General features: G+C 45.8%; 1 protein-coding gene across 1 annotated transcript in view; it reads left to right on the top strand.

Moving 5' to 3' along the window:
* The window catches only part of kcnq3 (potassium voltage-gated channel, KQT-like subfamily, member 3), a gene marked incomplete at both ends in the record, with an annotated part of 27,841 nt that extends 10,604 nt beyond the window's left edge, over positions 1 to 17,237 (top strand). Inside the window, 14 exons of the mRNA XM_083907723.1 lie at positions 7,004 to 7,094; positions 7,512 to 7,638; positions 7,722 to 7,894; positions 8,702 to 8,875; positions 9,490 to 9,600; positions 10,292 to 10,387; positions 10,502 to 10,596; positions 11,980 to 12,006; positions 14,283 to 14,482; positions 14,558 to 14,663; positions 15,721 to 15,852; positions 15,935 to 16,030; positions 16,107 to 16,191; positions 16,518 to 17,237. Coding sequence (XP_083763849.1) covers positions 7,004 to 7,094; positions 7,512 to 7,638; positions 7,722 to 7,894; positions 8,702 to 8,875; positions 9,490 to 9,600; positions 10,292 to 10,387; positions 10,502 to 10,596; positions 11,980 to 12,006; positions 14,283 to 14,482; positions 14,558 to 14,663; positions 15,721 to 15,852; positions 15,935 to 16,030; positions 16,107 to 16,191; positions 16,518 to 17,237 — 2,233 coding nt within the window. The remainder of the gene's footprint in view (positions 1 to 7,003; positions 7,095 to 7,511; positions 7,639 to 7,721; positions 7,895 to 8,701; positions 8,876 to 9,489; positions 9,601 to 10,291; positions 10,388 to 10,501; positions 10,597 to 11,979; positions 12,007 to 14,282; positions 14,483 to 14,557; positions 14,664 to 15,720; positions 15,853 to 15,934; positions 16,031 to 16,106; positions 16,192 to 16,517) is intronic.
* Between the last annotated feature and the right edge of the window lie 26 nt (positions 17,238 to 17,263).

Genomic DNA, 17,263 nt, shown 5'->3' with positions numbered 1-17,263 from the left:
TTAGCTCACAGGGACACAGGAGCTGCTGGTCCTCTGCTGCCTCGTGTGGTCACTTTGTGTCACTGAGTTAAGTCTAAAGCAAATCTTTTAAAAGCTGAATTCACTAAAATCAGTCATTGTAAGTTAGTGATGGAGGCAGCAGTGGATCAACAACTCCTGTGAACTCCTGTGTGCTGTGATGTTAAAATCACTGGTTTACTCTATGGACTTTGGTGTAGGAGAGTGAGTGACTTTGGTGTGGGAGAGTGAGTGACTTTGGTGTGAGAGAGTGAGTGACTTTGGTGCGGGAGAGTGAGTGAGTGACTTTGTTGTGGGAGAGTGAGTGACTTTGGTGTGAGAGAGTGAGTGACTTTGGTGTGGGAGAGTGAGTGACCTTGGTGTGGGAGAGTGAGTGACTTTGGTGCGGGAGAGTGAGTGACTTTGGTGTGGGAGAGTGAGTGACTTTGGTGTGAGAGAGTGAGTGACTTTGGTGTGGGAGAGTGAGTGACTTTGGTGTGGGAGAGTGAGTGACAGTGACTTTGGTGTGGGAGAGTGAGTGACTTTGGTGTGGGAGAGTATTATATTATTATTGCGTATAATAATATAATATAATATAATATTGAACGCTTGTGTATAAATGTGTCATGGACGTCACGGGGAAAACCTTCCTCTGACAGACGGACACACGGGGGAAGAGCGGGCACGAGGCGAGCTCGCGTCATTTCCAGGAAGAACAGATTAGCAGCAGAGCAGATGATGATGATGATCTGTTTTTGTTGTTAAATATTGATTTTATGAGCCGATCCATCATTCACTCATTCACTCACTCACTCACTCACTCACTCACTCATCAGGCCTCAGACTCTCTCTTATCAGTGGATCGGGGAGCGTCCCATTCCTGTCAGACTGAGACCGGACGCGTTCAAATTAGATTTACAAATGAAATTTACAACAACAAAAACCAGTGCAGCCTGAAGCAAACACATACTGTGTGTGTGTGTGTGAGGGTATCTACTGTAGCTTAGCTTAGCATATATCTACTTAAACTTAGCGTATCTACTTTAGCTTAGCTTAGCATATCTACTTTAGCTTAGCTTAGCATATCTACCTTTGTTTAACGTAACTACTTTAGGTTAGAATATCTACTTTAGCTTAGCGTATCTACTTTAGCTTAGCTTAACATATCTACTTAAGCTTAGTGTATCTACTTTAGCTTAGCAAATCTACTGTCGTAAGCTTAGCATAGCTACTTTAGTTTAACGTATCTACTTTAGCTTAGCGTATCTACTTTAGTTTAGCGTATCTACTTTAGCTTAGCGTATCTACTATAGCTTAGCTTTACATATCTACTTTAGCTTAGTGTATCTACTTTAGCTTAGCAAATCTACTATAGCTTAGCTTAGCATAGCTACTTTAGTTTAACGTATTTACTTTAGCTTATCATATCTACTTTAGCTTAGCTTGGCATATCGACTTTAGCTTAGCTTAGCATATCTACTTTTGTTTAACGTATCTACTTTAGCTTAGCGTATCTACTTTAGTTTAGCGTATCTACTTTAGCTTAGCGTATCTACTATAGCTTTGCTTTACATATCTACTTTAGCTTAGTGTATCTACTTTAGCTTAGCATACTTTTTGCTTAGCTTAGCAGTGTGTGTGTAATATATTTCCCATTATTGATCAATAACTCTATAAATATCGATTGGCAGCAAACTCCGCCCACAAAACTCTAGTGTAAAGTGTGGTTCTATGATTGAACCTTGAAGAAAACCAGCCTTCTTTTATAGATTTAAGACAAATATTCACTTTGTACAAACACCATTTAAACGAAAATTGCTATTTTCACGAACGACGTCATAAATTTCATTAGCAGTAAATAAATCGCTACATGAACCGTTTTCTGGTTTTTGTCCCACGTTCTTCCTGAGAACTCAAACGCAGCACGCACACGCACACACACACACACACACACACACACACACACACACACACACACACACACACACACACACACACACACACACACACACACACACACACACACAGGCTGACATGCATCGTGTGTTGCCATGGCGACAGCTGCAGTCTCAGAGAAAACGCCGCGCTGTTCTCAGGGGGTCACCATCGTGCTGCTCGTCTCCATGACGATGCTCGGTGTCCAGGTGCGGCCTGAAGGAAGAGCCCCGGTGCATTGTGGGAGTCGGTATTAAATGATAGGACGACTAATCGCTGTATTGATTATCAGTAGATTCATGAGTTTTCTCTCCCAAACCTCATAGAGAAAACCAGTGATTTTAGCTCACAGGGACACAGGAGCTGCTGGTCCTCTGCTGCCTCGTGTGGTCACTTTGTGTCACTGAGTTAAGTCTAAATTAAATATTTTAAAAGCCAAATTTTACAGAATAACCCATTGTAAGTCAGTGATGGAGGCAGCAGTGGATCAACAACTCCTGTGAACTCCTGTGTGTGTGATGTTAAAATCACTGGTTTACTCTATGGACTTTGGTGTGGGAGAGTGAGTGACTTTGGTGTGGGAGAGTGAGTGACTTTGGTGTGGGAGAGTGAGTGAGTGACTTTGGTGTGGGAGAGTGAGTGGTTTACAAACTTCAGATTACACAAGGAAAAATCAACTATCTAAGTGTGCGCGTGTGTGTGTGTGTGTGTGTGTGTGTGTGTGTGTGTGTGTGTGTGTGTGTGTGTGTGTGCATGTGTGTGTGTGTGTGTGTGCTCCCCCTCCCTCCTCCTGTCAGCTCAGTAATGGCTTCCCTCGTTCTCGAGGGCACTCAGGTGATAAATTAGCACCTCCAGCAGGTGAAACCCTGTGGGAGAGAGTGTCCACACACACACACACACACACACACACAAACACACACACAAAGGTGACTCTTTATTCTCCGTCATCAAGCTCCTCCCCCTCGCCGAGCAGCATGTATTCATGCTGCCGATTATAACAGCATGTATGAATGAATGAGTGTGTGTTTGTGTGTGTGTGTGTGTGTGTGTGTGTGTGTCTGTGTTTGTGTGTGTGTGTGTGTGTGTGTGTGTGTGTGTGTGTGTGTGTGTGTGTGTGTCGGTGTGTGTGTGTGTGTGTGTGTGTGTGTCTGTGTGTGTGTGTGTGCCTGTGTGTGTGTCTGTGTGTGTGTGTGTGTGTATGCGTGTGTGTGTATGTGTGTGTCTGTGTGTGTGTGTGCGTGTGTGTGTGTGTGTGTGTGTGTGTGTGTGTGTGTGTGTGTGTGTGCGCTGTCACTTTGTATCAGTCACAGGACAGACAGTCAGGGACAGTGGTGACCCTTGTGTCCTCCCTCATGTCCTCATATCCTCATATCCTCATGTCCTCCCTCGTATCCTTGTGTCCTCCCTTGTGTCCTTGTGTCCTCGCTAAGTCTGTGTAGGGTGAAGGTGTTTGAGGATAAATCTCTCTCGTCCACAGAGAAAATCAGTGATTTTAGCTCTCAGGGACACAGGAGCTGCTGGTCCTCTGCTGCCTCGTGTGGTCACTTTGTGTCACTGAGTTAAGTCTAAAGTAAATATTTTAAAAGCTGAATTCACTAAAATCAGTCATTGTAACTTATTTGGTGTGGGAGAGTGAGTGGTTTACAGATGTTACAGATTCACTGATGATGTGAACATGGATTTGAATCTAGCTGATGTTTCTGTTCCTCCGTGTTGTGACGCTGTCTTCGTCCTCTTCTTCGTCTTCTTCTTCATCTTCTTCTTCTTCTTCGTCCTCGTCTTCGTCCCTCAGAATGTTCACATATATAGTAAATGAGTCACCAATGCAGCGTCTGCTCTTTCTTTCTCTCTTTATTGAATCTGAGGGGGGGGGGGGGGAGAGGGAAAGAGGGAGAGAGAGAGTACAGGTGGTGGACTTATCATTACTGACTAGTTATTCCTCCAAAATAAAATGCACATGTTTATGTTATCTTTCATATTAGTCATTATTCTTACAAAGTAAAATACACGTTTTTACGTTATCTTTCGTTTGAGTAGTTATTCCTACAAAATAAAATGCACGTTTTATGTTATTTTTCATTTTAGTAGTTATTCCTACAAAATAAAATATGCGTTTTTACGTTATCTTTCGTTTCAGCCGTTATTCCTACAAAATAAAAGGCACATGTTTATGTTATCGTTCATTTTAGTCATTCTTCCTACAAAATAAAATACAAATTTTTATGTTTTCGTTCATTTTAGTCGTTATTCTTTCAAAATAAAATACATCTCTAACCCTAACAGTTAAAGGGACATTCTGAGTATTTTTTACTGCTTGCTTCACAAACATGAGCGTGTGTGTGTGTGTGTGCGTGTGTGTGTGCGTGTGTGTGTGTGTAGTGAGTTTGTTTGTGAAAGTAAAGATAAATAAAGGGTTGATGAGATCAAGTTCATAAATGTTTATATGAGCTCATTTATCCAAGAAATGACATTTCAGCTGAAGGTCAAAGTGTGTGTGCGTGTGTGTGTGTGTTTCTGTGTATGTGTGTGTGTCTGTCTTTTTGCACGTGTTTGCACAAAATAAAATTCATGTTTTACTCTATCTTTCGTTGTAGTAGTTATTCCTTACAAAATAAAATGCAATTTTTTTTACGTCATACTGTGTGTGTGTGTGTGTGTGTGTGTGCGTGCGTGTGTGCGTCTAATTGAACAGAGTATTTGAAGGCGAACAGGAAGCTGCGTGTGTTGCAGATCAGTATCTGCTGCATCATATCGAGTTTACATCGATGTCCTGCAGTGTGTGTGTGTGTGTGTGTGTGTGTGTGTGTGTCCTCTGAGTAACTTTGAGCTGAAACAGGAAGTCTGGTGTAAAACACAGTAAACACGGTAACAACAACAGTGTGTGCAGGTGAACGAGTGAAATATTCATGCTGTTGTGTTTGTGCGGCACAAACTCTGCTTAATGGCAACACAACATGAATCATTCATGGGTCAGGGATGAAGGTCAAAGGTCACAGGAATTCAGTGTCATTGTTATTTTCCACAGAGAATGAACATGAACACGCTGCTCATTATAAAGGAGTCTTAAAGGGACAGTACGTAATAAATGATAAAATCCTCCTAATATGTCACAGAGACTCAGGAATAATGTTCATATAACAAACTGAACTCACCAACAACAACAGTACAGACTAAATATTTGCATTAAAAAAAATATTTTGCAGACTGCAAATCATGTTTTGGCGTCATGTGGCGCCACCTACCGCCGTCTACCAGTCATTGCAGTCAGTAGAGTCTCAGCTGCCGAGCAACCAAGGGTTGAACCAGTTACGTCAGAAAACGAAACCTTAAAGACCTCGGTATTTTGAATTTGAATGTAGTAACTGTTTTTGGCCACATTCTTACATATGGCGCCTTTAAAGGGACAGACATTTGTAAACCACTCACTCTCCCACACCAAAGTCCATAGAGTCAAACCTGTGTTAAAGCGTAATGTTAGCAAGAATTAAACAAGCGCCTGAAGCTAACATTGCACTCGCGTCAAAGGTTAAGTTGGCCTTAACGTTAGCTGTGATTAGCCAACATTAGCAGAGTAGTGGGTGTAAAGCTAACTTCACTAAAAAATTAAGTTAGCTGGAATATCTATGGCTGTTGGCTAACATTAGTAAAAGCTAACTTTCTTACTGTTTACGACAAAGTATTTCAAAGTTAGCTTAGCTTAGCGTGTTGTTTGGTGCTACGGTGCGTTGAGGTGTTTGAGGTCAGACCAGAACCCTCAGGATCCTGTTGTCATAACGACCACCACACCAAAGTCACTCACTCTCCCACACCAAAGTCCATAGAGAAAACCAGTGATTTTAGCACACAGGGACACAGGAGCTGCTGGTCCTCTGCTGCCTCGTGTGGTCACTTTGTCACTGAGTTAAGTCTGAAGTAAATATTTTAAAAGCTGAATTCACTAAAATCAGTCATTGTAAGTTGGAGAGTGGGCGAGTGAGTGACTTTGGTGTGGGAGAGTGAGTGGTTTACAAATGAGACTTTCACCAAAAACAGAGCAGTTTAGAGAGAAAGTTTGCCCTCTAGTGGTTATTTTATTAAGCCTATGATATCGTAAGAACATGTTCACGTCTTTATTTCACTGTTATTCAGACTTTCCAACAGGAAACTGACGTTTGTAAACCACTCACTCTCCCACACTAAAGTCACTCACTCTCCCACACCAAAGTCACTCACTCTCCCTGCACCAAAGTCACTCACACACCAAAGTCACTCACTATCCCACACCAAAGTCACTCACTCTCCCTGCACCAAAGTCACTCACTCTCCCACACCAAAGTCACTCACTCTCCCACACCAAAGTCACTCACTCTCCCACACCAAAGTCACTCACTCTCCCACACCAAAGTCACTCACTCTCCCACACCAAAGTCACTCACTCTCCCACACCAAAGTCACTCACTCATTCAGCTTTTAAAATATCTACTTAAGACTTAACTCAGTGACACAAAGTGACCACACGAGGAGGACCAGCAGCTCCTGTGTCCCTGTGAGCTAAAATCACTGGTTTTCTCTGTGGACTTTGGTGTGGGAGAGTGAGTGGTTTATCTGTCTCTTCTTCCTCAGTTAAACTCCAGTTCTTCATAAATCACAGACTCTCTGTCTCTAACGTCTCGTCTGGATTAAAATCTCCTCTCAGAGTTTTTATGACCGTGTTATTTTCGCAGCAGATGGAACGAGTGCAAACGTTCATTAATGACGTGGAAACAGAGACGCTAGAGAGGATTAACTGTGTGTGTGTGTGCTCACACTTCACTTCCTGTGTGCAGCACACACACACACACACTCGGGGAAGAAGAAGAAAAATAATAATAAAAATGTCAGAAAATGATAAAGACTTTTGTTGTTTTATGTGAATAATTTCACCTTCTGTGTCAATAAAAGCTGCAGTGGTCACGCAGCTCCCTCTAGTGGTGGGGAGACAACACTGCACGTCAGATTTAAACGTGTTTGTGGACTCATTATTGATTTATTTTATTTACACACACACACACACACACACTGAACTGTGCTGCTGTTGTTTTCGTCTCTGCAGGTTCTTAATCGTCCTCGGGTGTTTGATTCTGGCCATTTTGACCACGTTCAGGGAACATGAGAAGGATTCTGCTCACTGGCTCGTTATTCTGGTAAGAACCGCCGATTATTAACGCTGTCGTGCGTTAAAGGGACAGTTCTGGGGGTTTTCTCAGGGAAAACACGTCTTTATTTCACTGTTAGACAGACTTTAATGACGGGAAACCGAAACTCACTCTCCCACACCAAACCCCATTGAATAAACCAGTGATTTTAACATCACAGAGACACAGGAGTTCACAGGAGTTGTTGATCCACTGCTGCCTCCATCACTGACTTCAAACGTCTGATATGTAAAATTCAGTTTCAAAATAAGGGACACAGCTCCTGTGTCCCTGTGAGATAAAATCACTGGTTTTCTCTATGAGGTTTGGTGTGGGAGAGAAAAAGTCGTAACAGCGAGATAAAGACATGGTACAAAGTTAAATTATACAAAGAATAATACGTTAATAACTTTTTTTTTCTCTCAGGAAACCTTCGCCATCTTCATCTTCGGAGCGGAGTTTGCGTTGAGGATCTGGGCGGCAGGATGTTGTTGTCGTTACAAAGGACTGAGAGGGCGACTCAAGTTCGCCCGGAAACCGCTCTGCATCTTAGGTGAGGGTCTGAAAGTCGTCTGTCGTCGTACAAAACCTCCGACCTTTGACCTCTGACCTCTGACCTGGTCTCCTCTGTCGCAGACATCTTTGTGCTCATCGCCTCGGTGCCCGTGGTGGCGGTGCGTAACCAGGGCAACGTGTTAGCCACGTCGCTGCGCAGCCTGCGCTTCCTGCAGATCCTGCGCATGCTGCGCATGGACCGAAGGGGCGGGACCTGGAAGCTGCTGGGATCTGCGATCTACGCTCACAGTAAAGTACGACGGGTTTCAAAATCAACTTCCTGTTCAGAGCTACCACCTTTTACCAAAATAAAAGATAAATGTTATGTCCCTAGCATGCATTAGCTAATTAGCAAAGTAAAGGTGATCTTCCCTGTCAGTTAGCCATACCTTTAGCTAACGTTATCAAGTCAGCGAAATAAAAGTTTAGGACATAATATCAGCCATAGCTAGCTAACGTCATTACACTCGTGTCGAAACTTAAGTTGGCCATAATGTCAGCAATGATTGGCTAACGTTAGCTAATTTGCAAAGCAAGTCATAGCTGACATAAACATAATATTAGCAATAATTAGCTGACTTTAGCACATCAGCAGAGTAAAAGCTAACACAACGTCCCCTTTCAAACTGAAACTGGTCATGACGTTAGCAGCGTCCAGCTCACTGGAGCTAATTAGCTGAGAAAAAGCTCACAGGAAGTGGCTGTCAAACCTGTATTAAAGCATAATGTTAGCAATAATTAAACATGCACTTAAAGCTAACATTGCACTCGTATCAAAGGTTAATGTTAACTGTGATTAGCTATTAACAGAGTAGCGGGTGTAAAGCTAACTTTACTAAAAAATTAAGTTAGCTGGAATATCTATGGCTGTTAGCTAACATTAGTAAAAGCTAACTTTCTTAATGGTCACAACAACGGTTTTCAAAGTTAGCTTAGCTTAGCTTAGCGTTTTGCTTGGTGCTATGGTCCGTTGAGGTGTTTGGGGTCAGACCGGAACTCTCAGGATCCCGTTGTCATGACGACAGCCTCCGCCGCCGTGTGGCGTGTTTGTGTCGGTGCAGGAGCTGATCACAGCGTGGTACATCGGCTTCCTGTCTCTGATCCTGGCGTCTTTCCTCGTCTACCTGGTGGAGAAGGACGACGTCTCCGTGGACGTGTCCAACCAGGACGACCCCACCGCCGAGCCCAAGACGCAGGACTTCGACACGTACGCCGACGCCCTCTGGTGGGGGCTGGTATGTGACACTTCCTGACCATGAATCTGTGTCCGGTGTCCGTAGAAAATGATAATATATCATAATAATGATGCAGTAATATAGAACACGTCTTGTTTAGCCGCTTAACCAAGACAAATACACCAGTGTCGTTGGCATAGAGACAAACAAATGTAAATATTTACACTCAAACGCTTAATTTGACCCAAATGGAGAATAAATGGAGGATAAAGTCGCCCTCTGTAACTCGAGTACGATGATAAATCACTGTTTGTACACGACGTTCTGACCCAAGAGTGAAATATTGTCCTCACTTTATGATCAGAACTTTGTCCTCTGTGTGTGTGTGTGAGTGTGTGTATGTGTGTGTGTGTGTGTGTGTGTGTGTGTGTGTGTGTGTGTGTGTGTATTATGGTCTGTCCTCAGCTTGTTAAACAGCTCGTTCGCTCAGTGATTCACTGTCAGATTTTTGGCCGCGATCACAAGTCCACGTTTGAGCCAAAACAAAAAACGCAATCTTCGTCTTTCACTTTCTCATTTTCTCTTGAAGTTGAATCACAGAGTTAAAGTCCACGCTCTGCTGAAGGGTCCTGCAGCAAGACATGGACATGTCTCACACTGTGTTTGTCTCTCAGATCACCTTGACAACCATCGGCTACGGGGACAAGACACCAAAGACGTGGGCGGGACGACTGTTGGCCGGGACGTTCGCTCTGATCGGGGTGTCCTTCTTCGCTTTGCCTGCAGTGAGTCAGCGTCCTCTGAATGTCCACGTCCTCTGAATGTCCACGTCCTCTGTCCATACTGTCCTCTTAGTCTCCATAACACCAGCAATGATGAGCTAACATTAGCTAATTAGCAAAGTAAAGGTGGTCTTCCCTGTCAAACCCTAAGTTAGCCATACCTTAAGCGTTATCAAATCAGCCAAGTAAAAGTTTAGGACATAATGTTAGCGATAGCTAGCTAACGTCAGCAAAAAAGCTAACATGACACGTCATAGCTGAAGTTAACCATAATATTAGCAAAAATTAGCCGAACTTAGCAAATCAGCAGAGTAAAAGCTAACTATTGTTTCTCTTTTCAACCTGAAACTGGTCATGGCGTTAGCAGTGTTCCGCTAACAGGAGCTAATTAGCTAAGTAAACTCACACAGGAAGTGGCTATGAAACCTGTATTAAAGCATAATGTTAGCAAGAATTAAACAAGCACTCATGTTAAAGGTTAAGTTGGCCTTAAAGTTAGCTGTGATTTGCTAACATTAGCAGAGTAGCGGGTGTAAAGCTAACTTTCAAAAAGAATTTAGTTAGCTGTAATATCTATGGTTGTTAGTTAACTTTAGCTCACTGGCTAAGTAAAAGCTAACATTCTTACTGTTTACGACAAAGTATTTCAAAGTTAGCTTAGCTTAGCGTGTTGTTTTGGTGTCTCCTGCTGCAGGGCATCCTGGGCTCAGGTCTGGCTCTGAAGGTCCAGGAGCAGCACAGACAGAAGCACTTTGAGAAGAGAAGACATCCTGCAGCCGGACTCATCCAGGTGAGTTCATCTGAGGGATTATGTTGTTGTTGTTGTTGTTGTTGTTGTTGTTGTTGTTGTTGTTGTTGTTGTTGATGTTTAATCTGAGATGCATTTCCTCCTCTGAACTCAAAGTCTGCCTGGAGATATTATTCCACCAATCCACTGAGAGAAGACCTCATCGCCACGTGGAGATTTTATGAAACAGTGATTTCTTTCCCCTGCATCAGGTAACTTTATTAACGTCTGTTTGTTTGTTTGTTTATTAGTCACTGATTTTAGACTGTTTACAAACAACATATTGAATAAAATCTACAATGTTTACGTCTTTATCTGTGTAAACTGACGTTTATAAACCACTCACTCTCCCACACCAAAGTCACTCACTCTCCCACACCAAAGTCACTCACTCTCCCACACCAAAGTCACTCACACCAAAGTCACTCACTCTCCCACACCAAAGTCACTCACTCTCCCACACCAAAGTCACTCACTCTCCCACACCAAAGTCACTCACTCTCCCACACCAAAGTCACTCACTCTCTCACACCAAAGTCACTCTCTCTCCCACACCAAAGTCACTCACTCTCCCACACCAAAGTCACTCACTCTCTCACACCAAAGTCACTCACTCTCTCACACCAAAGTCACTCACTCTCTCACACCAAAGTCACTCACTCTCTCACACCAAAGTCACTCACTCTCCCTGCACCAAAGTCACTCACTCTCCCACACCAAAGTCACTCACACCAAAGTCACTCACTCTCCCTGCACCAAAGTCACTCACTCTCCCACACCAAAGTCACTCACCCTCCCGCACCAAAGTCACTCACTCTCCCTGCACCAAAGTCACTCACTCTCCCACACCAAAGTCACCCACTCTCTCACACCAAAGTCACTCAGTCTCTCACACCAAAGTCACTCACTCTTCACAGGAGTTGTTGATTCACTGCTGCCTCCATCACTAACTTACAATGACTGATTTTGTAAAATTCGGCTTTGTTCAGATTGACTTCAGTGACACAAAGTGACCACACGAGGCAGCAGAGGACCAGCAGCTCCTGTGTCCCTGTGAGCTAAAATCACTGGTTTTCTCTATGGGGTTTCGTCCATTTTGAGCCAAAATGGCCGCCTCCCTGTTGGCCGCCTCCCTTTGGAACGCCCTCCCGCTTCATATTAGACAGGCCCCCTCACTGTCCATTTTTAAAACTCATCTTAAAACACATTTTTATTCTTCTGCGTTCAACTCAGCATGAGACTCTGCTCTTGTTTTAGTGTTTTATTGTTTAAACATTTTTATTGTTTTATAGTTTTATTGTTTTTTCTTTTTTTTTTTTTTTTTTTTTTTATTATTTAAACATTGTTTCTGTTTTATAGTTTTATTGTTTTTATTTTTATTTTGTCTCCTATGTTTTATGTGCCATGTTTTATTTATTGTACTGTTAAGCACTTTGTACCAGCTTTAGCTGCCTAAAGCGCTCTATAAATAAAGTTGAGTTGAGTTGAGTTGGTTTGGGGTCATAGGTCACATTGACACTCTGTATACATGTGTCTACATGTTTCCACACCCACTGACCACAGACTCTAACTGTTGTAACGTCTCTCGTCCACAGGAAGGATCACCTAGAGGTCATGACCAGGTGAGTGTTTCCATCCCAGAATATTCTCCTCCTGACGCTAACGTCTTCAAATGGCTTCAGACGTTAAATCAAGCGCAGGATAAATCTCTGTGGTGATAATGTCTGCAGTAAATATGTGAAGGGTGACATGAGGCTGACTGTTGGTGTGCTGCTATTTAATCACACACACACACTCGCACACACACACACACACACACACACACACACACACACATGCACACACACACACACACACACACACACACACACACACACACACACACACACACACACACACACACACACACACACACACACACACACACACACACTGTGTGATGTCAGTGTTATAGAAATAGAAACCTATTAGTGAGTCCATTAGTTATGTTTCAATTATGAAAGACAGTTCAGACATTAGACACTCTGAGTGTGTGTGTCTGCGTGTGTGTCAGTGTGTGTAAGTGCATGTGTGTTTCAGTGTGTTTGTGTGTGTGTGTGCATGTGTGTATGTGTGTGTGTGTGTGTGTTTCAGTGTGTATGTGTGTGTGTGTGTGTCAGTATGTGTGTGTGTGCATGTGTGTGTGTGTGTGTGTGTGTTTCAGTGTGTGTGTGTGTGTGCGTGTGCATGTTTGTGTGTGTGTGTGTCAGTATGTGTGTGTGTGTGTGTGTGTGTCAGTGTTGTAAACACTGACCTTGTCAGGACCAGTCGTCGTCATGGAGACGATCTCGGACTCAAATCACGTTATAAATCATGACGGCAGCAGATTGTGTGTTTCATTTAAAGCCATTTGTGTAAAAATGACAAACAAACTTCATCATAAAACCTTTGTTTAGGGACCGGAAAACAATGTCCCACGACCCTAATGTGGGTCCTGACCCAGAGTCTGAGAACCACTGGGTCAACGTTTACAGTTAGATTGTGATGTGTGTGTGTGTGTGTGTGTGTGTGTGTGTGTGTGTGTGTGTGTGTGTGTGTGTGTGTGTGTGTGTGTGTGTGTGTGTGTGTGTGTGTGTGTGTGTGTGTGTGTGTGTCGTCCTCGTCGTCCTGGTGAACAGAGATGATGATCGGTGATAATCGTGCGATCACAAACAGATCCTCTCAGTCTCTCTAATCGTCTCAGAGCGTCGTATTGTTAGCGTCCGCCGTGGGAGCGAAAGTCTCTGAGAACACGGCGTGTTTCACAGACCTCGCGGTGGCCGCCGCAGTCTCGGGTTTCTCCGCCTCCGAAGCCCTCGGGAGGAGTTTTATTTTACCTGTGATCGCTGCTCTTTGTGCTTGAACAACACTGTGAGCTCCTCTGTGAGCTGGAACCACACGTTTGTCAGAGCACCACCCTGCCAGCAGGCGGCGCTGCGTTCTCGACTCAGTTTCCACGCGTGCGTACGTGATCCGACCGCGTCTCGTAGCTCACGCGGAAAGTTTTGAGCCGATCGGTTGATGTACGACGAAGTTACAGTTACTTCCTGTTTCTTTAGCGAATGACCGCAATTTGCCACCGTTTCCTATGGTTGCCGTGGCCACGCCCCTTTTGATTGGCCGACTTCCTGTTGAGTGGAGACCAACGTTTTTTTGTCCGTCTTGGGCTGTGACGAACACAAATAAAAAAAATTGGCTACATGATATCAGACCTCACGTTAGGGGGCGCTGCTGAGCCCATTTTTCGTTTTCACTGAATTTTTTGCGCGACATTTTCCACCAACGCTGACTTCGTCAAAATCGCGATCCTTTTGGCTCAGCACAGCGAACTGAAACCATCGATCCTGATCCTGAGGATCTGGGCCGGTCGCCCCGGATCTCGCGAGGCTGCTATTCCGGTATCAGACAGTAGGGGGCAGCGGAGAACAGCCTCAATCTTCTTCTGTGAACCGCTGATCACGTCTTCCTCTGATAATCTTCGGTCGATGTACCGGGGAAGTTACAGCGGACACTTCCTGTTTCTTTAGCGAATGATCGCAATTTGCCACCGTTTCCGATGGTTGCCGTGGCCACGCCCCTTTTGATTGGCCGACTTCCTGTTAAGTGGAGACTGAGGTCCCCGGGGCGTTTTTTTTGTTCCTCTTATTATATTTGGCTACATGATATCAGACCTCACGTTAGGGGGCGCTGCTGAGCCATTTTGCGTTTTCACCAATTTTTTTGTGAAATTTTTTCCACCAACGCTTTCCTCAAAATCGGTCGCCCCGGATCTCGCGAGGCTGCTATTCTGGTATCAGACAGTAGGGGGCAGCAGAGAACAGCCTTCATCTTCTTCTCGACCCTCGATCACTTTCGCTGTTTTCTGTCCCGTTTCTTTTAGCCAGAAGCTGAGTTTATTGGAGCGCGTTCGCCTCCCTAACACCAGACTCTCCGGCGGGTCGAGCAGGAAGCTAACGGGTCACGCCGACTCCATCGAGGAAAGTCCCTCAAAGGAGCCCAAACCCGCCGGCTTCAGTAACCGCGAACGCTTCCGCACGGCCTTCCGCATGAAGGCCTACACACTCCGCCAGAGCTCTGAAGGTACGACGTTTATTCAGAAATGCTAAAGAAACTTTGTCTTTGTTTGTAATGACGTGGTTTCTGCTTCTGCTTCAGATGCCGGAGCTCTGGCCGATCCAGGCTTAGAGGAGCGAGGCTTCCCTCCAGAAGTGTTCCTGGAGGAGATGATCCCCACGCTGAAGCTGGTCATCAGGGCGGTCAGGTCAGGACTTGGCTTTCATTTCAAAAACCTCTGGTTCCTCGTGTTCTTCATGTTCTCGTCTGTAGACCACAAATGTCTGTGAAGTTTGTAGATGTTTCGCATCTGATCCAAGAGGCTTCTTCAGTCCTGAACTTAGCAGGAAAAAGGTCCAAGTCCAAGTTTCTACGTGAGCTCGCAAACTTAAAGGGACAGGTCGGAATTTTGGACATAAGACCTATTTTCCAACTCAGCCGGTGTGATGGAGACTTCTGGAGACGTTTTCAAGAAATTTCTTTCAGTTCTTCTAGTTGCCGAGTTCTCTGTTGCTATGGCTAGCGCAAGTCAATGATACAAGTTAGCATGGCATTAAAAACACTCATACCGACTCCACAGTGCACCCGAGGCAAATCGATTGTAACTGCAGACTATCGATGTACATATCTGTGTTGATAGAATGTTTGAAATAAAACCAACCTTGCAATTTGAAGGATTTATGTCTCAGCAGCAGCAGTGCGTCATACTTCCTGTTAGGCTATGGCAGCGGCGCGTCATACTTCCTGTTAGGCTATGGCAGCGGCGCGTCATACTTCCTGTTAGGCTTTGACAGTGGCGCGTCATACTTCCTGTTAGGCTATGGCAGCAGCGCGTCATACTTCCTGTTAGGCTATGGCAGCGGCGCGGCATACTTCCTGTTAGGCTATGGCAGCGGCGTGTCATACTTCCTGTTAGGCTATGGCAGCGGTGCGTCATACTTCCTGTTAGGCTATGGCAGCGGCGCAGCATACTTCCTGTTAGGCTATGGCAGCGGCGTGTCATACTTCCTGTCAGGCTATGGCAGCAGTGCGTCATACTTCCTGTTAGGCTATGGCAGCGGCGCGTCATACTTCCTGTTAGGCTATGGCAGCGGCGCGTCATACTTCCTGTTAGGCTATGGCAGCCTCTAAGCCAGAATCTCGTGTCGAAGTCATGTTAGCGCTTTCAGGGTTTGGTCTACATTTGCTATACTTACATAGATTTTTGGGAGGTTTTAATCCTAATCTCAGAACTAACTAACTAACGTAATCTCTGCGTCTCACAGGATTATGCAGTTCCTCCTCAACAAGAAGCGCTTTAAGGAAACTCTGAGGCCTTACGACGTCAAGGACGTGATCGAGCAGTACTCTGCCGGACACCTGGACATGCTCTGCAGGATCAAATACCTCCAGACCAGGTCAACGCCCACTGCGGCTCTCTGAACCAATCACAGCACTCCTCTCACTGCAGCTCATCCTGTTTTTTCTTTGCCTTTAAAGGATCGACATGATCCTCGCCCCCGGACCCCCCCTCACCCCCAAACACAAGAAAACGCAGAAAACGCCTTTCAGCTACCCGGCCAATCAGTCGCCCAGGTACTGACCCCGCCCACTCACCAGCTCATTAGCATATAAACGAGAGTTTATATATGACAGTGTCTCTGTGTTCCAGGCACGAGACCTACATCGCCAAAGCTGCCTCGACCGACGCCGACGACCAAAGCATGATGGGTAGATTTGTCAGGGTGGAGCGACAGGTGAGAACTTCAGATCTGACCAAAAGTTTTAAAAGTGTTAAAGTTAGGTTGCGGTGGGCGGGGCTACGAGCAGGAAGCTTCCAAGTCGTCCGGATTGTTTGTAGTTCCGCCCACTTCTTTTGAGTTCATCAAAGTTCGTGAAACTCGGCTTAGGGTTTGCAAATTGCGTTAAAAAGCTCAACCCTTTACCACAGTTCCCCTCGCCTAAGTCTGAACGTGAGAAGCTCGGGATAATCCTCGACCCAGGCTCCTCCCCCTGACGTGGATGCTCCTGAGGTTCTCCTGACCTTTAGAACGTCTAAACCCAACTGTTTGTTGTGTCTCAGGTGGAGGACATGGAGAAGAAGCTGGACTTCCTGGTGGACATGCACATCCAGCACAGCGAGCACCTGCAGGTGGACTCGGCCGGCACCGCCCACATGACGCTGGAGGCCTGCGATCCCACGGAGAACAGCGGGATCCGGCGGGTTTTCTTGGACTACGCCGAGGCGTTCCCGCACATGGCATACCAGGTGCCACCGGTCACCAAGATGAGTCCATTTTACGGCGGTGGTGGAAGAGGGTGCATCGAGGTCCTGGGCTTAGCCGGAGGAGGACGAGGAGGTCGCCTACCTCCGGATCACCCACCGCCGCTCTCACGCCTCTACCAGCACGACCCCGCGGCGGCCACGCCCACCTACACGGAGCGTCCCACGGTTTTGCCAATCAGCTCGCTGCAGGACCTGTCGGCGGGGCTGGGGAGGACCACGGGGGGGCGGGGGGCCGACTCACCGCTGTCCATGCTGTCGGTGAATCACGAGGAGCTGGAGCGCTCGCCCAGCGGCTTCAGCATCTCTGGGGAGCGGGAGGGCGAGGATGGGGAGGAGCTGTCCACGGGCGCCAGGGTAGCGACCGGGGACAACACCTGGACCAGACCCAGGCCCAGCTACCTGGCGGAGGGGGAGACGGATACGGACACGGACCCCTTCACGCCCAGCGGGGGGCCCCTGCCGCTGTCCTCCACGGGGGAGGGGTTCGGCGACGCCGTGTGGACCACGCCGCCGTGAGGTGTGGGCGTGGTCACTCTGACTCT

This window comes from Microchirus variegatus, assembly GCF_963457635.1.
Source record: "Microchirus variegatus genome assembly, chromosome: 21".
Classification (NCBI taxonomy): Eukaryota; Metazoa; Chordata; class Actinopteri; order Pleuronectiformes; family Soleidae; genus Microchirus; species Microchirus variegatus.
This window is presented reverse-complemented; position numbering and strand designations above follow the sequence as displayed.